Consider the following 5,741-nt stretch of genomic DNA (forward strand, 5'->3'; position numbering starts at 1 on the left):
AAAAAAATTGATCCAGATATGCTGTTTATAAACAACATTTCTTTAGGAGAATGTAGATCGGCATTTGAAAACGTAAATTTGACTTTATTTTTTTCTAACGAAAGAGAAAATAGCGTTTCACTACCTTATAAAAATCCATATCTTACTCTTCTTATAATATTTGGGACATCCTTAATAAGACATGGTTCCAGTTTAGAGGAAAAATGTAAAAAGTTTCTTAAATATGATTGTATTAGTCATCAACATATATTTCCTAATCTTGATGCATATTGTCAAAGTAGACGAACTGATGAGTGTGAAAGATTGGATACAAAGGTCAATGAAACATGTGTCAATTTAAACAAAACATTTGATGATTTAGGTCTTGCTTCTGCAAATGGTGTTTGGACTATACTATGGAACAGCACTGCAAACATTATCACTACACCTCAATGTCAAATGTTAATAGAAGAATGCACTTATTTTGAACATGCATGTCTTGGTATTAAAAGTCCATGTGAAAATGTAAAAGCTCTATGTTATACGCTGGGTATAAAAAGATCTCACTTGAATAATGTTTGGAAAAAACTCAAAGAAAAAATGCCATTCACTGATTTTAGCATTTTTAATCAATCTCATCTACCTCAATCCTCTGATACTTCTAAGTTGCACCAGCCTATTCTAGATATATGTGCTGAGCTTGGAGGAACTAACGAGGTCTTATTTAGATGGTGTTTGCACCCTACCCCTATTACCCCCCCTCCCCCCGTCTCGATAACTTTCCCAGGTAACTTACTTGATAGATTATTTCATGATTTTTCAGCAAGGCACGAGGATTTAAAAAGAGATTTACTATATGTATCAGAACCTCCTACTTTAACAGAATGTGCAACTTATCTTTATGAATGTCACAGCTTATCAAACATTTTTAAAGATCTTATTAATTGTACAATACTGGAAAAAGCATGTTATAATAGTCACAAAAATTATGGTAGACCTAAAGATTCTAAGTTTAGCAAGTCGGCTTGATGTTAAAATTAAACCAGTTTTATCTTTGACTCATAAATTGTATTTTCTAAACATAATGTAATTTGGATTATTGCTTTTTAATCTAATATGATTTCAGTTTTGATAATAATGTTGTTATAAAAGTTATTATTTTTTACGAATATATTAATAGGACGTAAACAATATTAAAAGCTAAATAACTATGGAAAATAAAACAGTAAAACTAGAATTTAATTATTAGGAACTGGGTCAAATCATAAGGCATCATCATTGAATCATATAGAGTATTGGTTTTTATCATAAATATAATCTAGAAAAAGATAATAAGAATAATTTTATTTTTATAAGCTAGTTTTTTCATAAAAAAGTTTATAAAAAATAAAAATACATTAAAATTAAAAATTATAATTTTTTTAAAAATAATAAATAGTAAATGAAATCCTATTTTTAATATTTTTACATTAAACCAGTTATTCAATATTAGTTTTTAAAAAAGTCTTTAAAAACAAATTATATATTTAGAGATTTTTATACTTGCTCTCATTATTTACATAAAATGTATTATAAAATATGTTGTATTAGAAAAAATATGTTTTAGACATTTTTTATTTTTTTAGAATTTTTATTTTTTAAGATTAAAATGTTGATTCAAAATTAATGGAATTTTAAATTAAGTAAAAAATTTTTAAATTAAAACTTATTTTTAATTCTAATTAAAAAAATTATATTTACGCTAATAAATAAAAAACACTTCTTGATCAACGTTTAAGAAATGTATAAGCAGAATTTAAAAGAGAGTATGTATGTTTAGATAAGTAAAATAACAAGGATTACAAAATAAATTAAAAATAATCTCTTCTATGTCAACAGTATCAATTTAGACTGAATTTTTTTTAAAAACTCTATTTTCTCTATATAATTAGCTTATATTTTTCATTAAGCCATTTTCTTACTAACCATACTTTTTATATTATATTTTTTATTCGTTTTTGCGTTATCTATATTTACTCCTGGTTTACCCCATACTATTCTAGAGACATTTAAACATAAATAAAACTATAAAACATATTCTAAAATTAACTATTATTATATACTTTACTTCTAATTTTACTTATTTTAAAATGTATACTTTTAATTCCAAAAAAAGTTCAAATGAATGCATAAATATTTATATAATCGTTATCATTCCTAAAAGAACATTTATAAAAGAGATATTTAAAATAATAACTTATAGAATAATCTATATTATAATAATATCTAAAATTTTAATTATATAAAAAGTCAAAAATATAAAACACAGAATGATTTATAAAAAATATAAAAAATATAAACTAAAAATTGATCACAAAAACAAATGTTTGAGATATTTATAAATTCAAAAAATTATGAATATTTTTTTAAAAAATATGTCTTATACATCATAAAAAACTAAAAAGAATTAAATTTTTTAAAGTTGATGAATACAAAATTCTTTTTGAATTTTAAAAAAAGTTAAAGAACAAGAGAATTTAAAACAAAAATTAAAAAGCTTAAAGACAATAATATACTGGAATTTATTAATATTAGAAGTGTACAAAAAACTTATACGAAATAAAAAAAATAAAAATCCTAAACCAAAAATTAAAACATAAAGGTACAAATAAATTTTAAAAGTCATAATCATTATTATTTAAAAAGCATTTTTACAACTTGAATTACTCTAGAATAAGAAAAATCAACAAAAAGTTTAAAAAAACAAAAAATGACATGAATAACCTAAAATTTGTATTTCAACTTTAAAACCAAGAGCAAAAAATAAAAATGAATAAATTTATGAAATAGCTTTAAATAAAAAATAAAAAGTGAAAATCTTGACTATATTTTCAAGTTTTTTAGAAGCACTCGGAAAGTTAAATTCAAAAAATAAGACAAATGTAGAAAAAATCAAGACAATATTATTTATATTTATATCTATAAAAATGAAGTAAAAGATAGAGAATAATAATAAAGAGAGTATTAGAGAGTAAAAATCATAAAAAATATTAATAAAATTGTTATTTAAAATCTTTATTAAAAATATTTTTTTGTGAGAATTTACATATTAATATTAAAAATTAAAAACCCAACGAGAGTCAAAATATCTAAGTACAATACAGTACAATTCAAAATGGTACATATTTGCCTATTTATTGTATTTTATTATTATCGTTTATCGATACTTTTTACTAAGATATTTTTTCGATGTCAAATATGAAGTACTTTTTATAAAAATTATTATTTGTTATCATTATAGATGAAAGCATTTGCATTAGTCAACTTTTTTGGCATAGCATATGCTTTCTCGAAAAACATTGGTATTATATTTTACTTTTTTAGACTTTTAACTTTTTCTAGAATCTACTTATAAAGAATCTTTAAATCTATTACAAAATTCGTCACAAAACCCATCACAAAATCCATTATTCCGTATAACGTATAAAAGCCTTTAAATAATACTAGAACTTGTAAAATTAACAAATTATTTATCTAGTGAAGAAAATATTTTTGCTTTAATTCTAAAAGATGCAATGAATACTGAATGTGAAGCAAGGCTAAGAAAATACTGTGAAAATTTAAGAAATATGACTCAAATGCTAGAAAGCTCCTTCGGTGTATTAAAAGAACTATGCGAAGAAAAAAAACTAGATGAAAAGTGCGATAGTTTAAAAAAAACTATTACAAGAAAATGTACTATACTTAAACAAAGCTTAAAAAGTATCCGAAGTAAACCGTCCATAAGTTCTTATTGTTTGTATGAAAAAGAATGTATGCGTATAGAAGAAGCATGTCCAATAGAAGTTAATGAAGAATGCAATTATTTAAGAACATCATGTAGAGAAAAAAGGCGAGATGATTTAAAAACAGAATTTCTCTTAAGAGCCTTATCTGGCAATTTGAAGACTGAAGAAGAGTGTGAAAAAATAATTGACAAAAAATGTCTTGCATTCATGGGAGAAAGCGATGAATTGATGGAGTTTTGTTTAATTCCTTTTAATAGATGTAAGGATCTCATAAGATTAATTAGGGAAAAGTGTAGTGATTTAGAATTTAAAACAAAAATTTTTATTGAAAACAATAAAATATCAAAAGAAGAATGCACTTCATTATTTGAGGAATGCAACTTTCATGAATCAGATTGCGATGGTATTCAAAATATGTGTAAAGAAATAAAAAAAAGATGTGAAAAAGAACTAAAATACAAACACTCTTCTTTACCATTTAACCCAATAGGAAAAGAAATTATATTAATAGAAAAAGTTGGAAAAGAAAAATTATTCAAAGACGAAGTTGGAAAACCAGGGATAAAAGATACAATTGATCTTTTAGTATTATTATCAAATAATTATTTAAATAGTTGTGAAACTAATATTAAAAGTTGCCATAAACTTTGCAGCTTTTTACCTCAATTAGAGGATTTATATAACGGTACTAAGGAAAAAATGAATAAAAGCAAAGAAATATGTAATACCTTAGAAGAAGAATTGAAATCTAAATGCAGGTTTTTTAAATCAAAATTATATGATTCATCGCTATCAGATACTAATGAAGACAATAAAGATGCTACACTTATAGGATGGACCAAGCAATCTACTGAGTTTAATGAAAAGCTTTGTATAAATTTAGAATCAAAATGTTTTTATTTAAAGAAATCATGTAATAGCGTGAATATTAAAATGTTTAGTGCATGCATCAATGTAGAATCAACATGTTTAAAAACACGGCTTTTCAGAAAAGAGTATCAAGTATTTCAGGATACATTAAAAGGAAAACTGCATAATTTAACAAATAATTCGCTTAAAACATGCATAAATGAACTATGGACTCTATGTAAGAAAATAATTAGTAATAATAATCCTGTATTAATGAATCTTTGTTTACACCCATGGGATACTTGTAAGGAACTTGCAAATGATATCGAAAGACAAAGTAAGTGGCTTAGAAACGATCTGGATTGGAAAAGGGATTTTCCGAATGAAGAAGATTGCAAAAAACTAAAAGAGAAATGTGAAGTGTTAGGACATGATTCAAAAACGAACGACTTACCATGTTTTACACTGAAAGGGCGATGTGATCATTTGGAAAATGCTAAGGAATTAGAGGAAATTTTGTTAGAAGAAAAAGTAGAAAATTTAGGCAATTTAGATACATGTATAAAAAAAGTTTCAGAAAAATGTAATAAATGGTCTAAAAAAAAGAGAACAAGATTTATTTTTTCGTGTATACAATTAGTCACTACTTGTCAAATCATTACTAGAGACATTAAATCTAAATGTTCTGTATTAGAAAGGAACATAGATATTGAAGACGTTCTAAATCAAGTGAAGAATGATAATGCAAGCGTAAAGGGCCCTACATGTGATTTATGGGAGCCTTATTGTGATAAGTTTATGTTGAGCTGTGAAAAACTTGTACGAAATAATGGAAAGAATGGAAAATGCGAAGAACTGAAGGAGAGCTGTAAATCGTATCGTAAAACACAAGAACAAGAAATGAAACTTATGTATGAATTAAGAGGAAGTCTCAATAGCGAAAATAAATGTGAATCAACCCTCAATAAACACTGTTTGCATTGGGATAAAACGAAAAATGATACATTCAATAATTTCTGTAATAATAACACTGATACCAAAAATAATATAACTAAAAATGAACTGTGCAAGAAATTACTAGAACGTGTAAAGGAAAGATGTACAAAATTATTGACAAAATTAAGTGACATGGCAACGGAAATAGAA

At 24.5% G+C, this 5,741-nt stretch overlaps 3 protein-coding genes across 3 annotated transcripts; 2 read left to right on the forward strand and 1 right to left on the reverse strand.

The window, feature by feature from the left end:
- Positions 1-18: 18 nt before the first annotated feature.
- Positions 19-1,008, forward strand: T551_03726 (uncharacterized protein; the record flags this gene model as incomplete). The annotated part of the gene is made up of 1 exon (XM_018375989.1): positions 19-1,008. One exon carries the CDS (start codon positions 19-21, stop codon positions 1,006-1,008), a length of 990 nt encoding a protein of 329 aa, XP_018227798.1.
- Positions 1,009-1,898: 890 nt separating this feature from the next.
- T551_03727 (uncharacterized protein) lies at positions 1,899-2,650 on the reverse strand (the record flags this gene model as incomplete). The annotated part of the gene is given in 9 exon segments (XM_018375990.1): positions 1,899-1,939; positions 1,950-2,017; positions 2,034-2,043; positions 2,069-2,088; positions 2,216-2,227; positions 2,405-2,415; positions 2,452-2,457; positions 2,562-2,567; positions 2,615-2,650. The coding sequence occupies 9 exon segments, from the start codon at positions 2,648-2,650 to the stop codon at positions 1,899-1,901; spliced, it is 210 nt and encodes a 69-aa protein (XP_018227799.1).
- A 609-nt stretch (positions 2,651-3,259) lies between these two features.
- Positions 3,260-5,708, forward strand: T551_03728 (uncharacterized protein; the record flags this gene model as incomplete). The annotated part of the gene is made up of 3 exons (XM_018375991.1): positions 3,260-3,320; positions 3,361-3,439; positions 3,497-5,708. Coding segments are annotated over 3 exons (2,352 nt in total), but the record flags the coding sequence as incomplete, so codon positions are not given.
- Positions 5,709-5,741: the final 33 nt, after the last annotated feature.

The sequence above is a fragment of the Pneumocystis jirovecii genome (genome assembly GCF_001477535.1).
Source record: "Pneumocystis jirovecii RU7 chromosome Unknown supercont1.45, whole genome shotgun sequence".
Lineage (NCBI taxonomy): Eukaryota > Fungi > Ascomycota > Pneumocystomycetes > Pneumocystales > Pneumocystaceae > Pneumocystis > Pneumocystis jirovecii.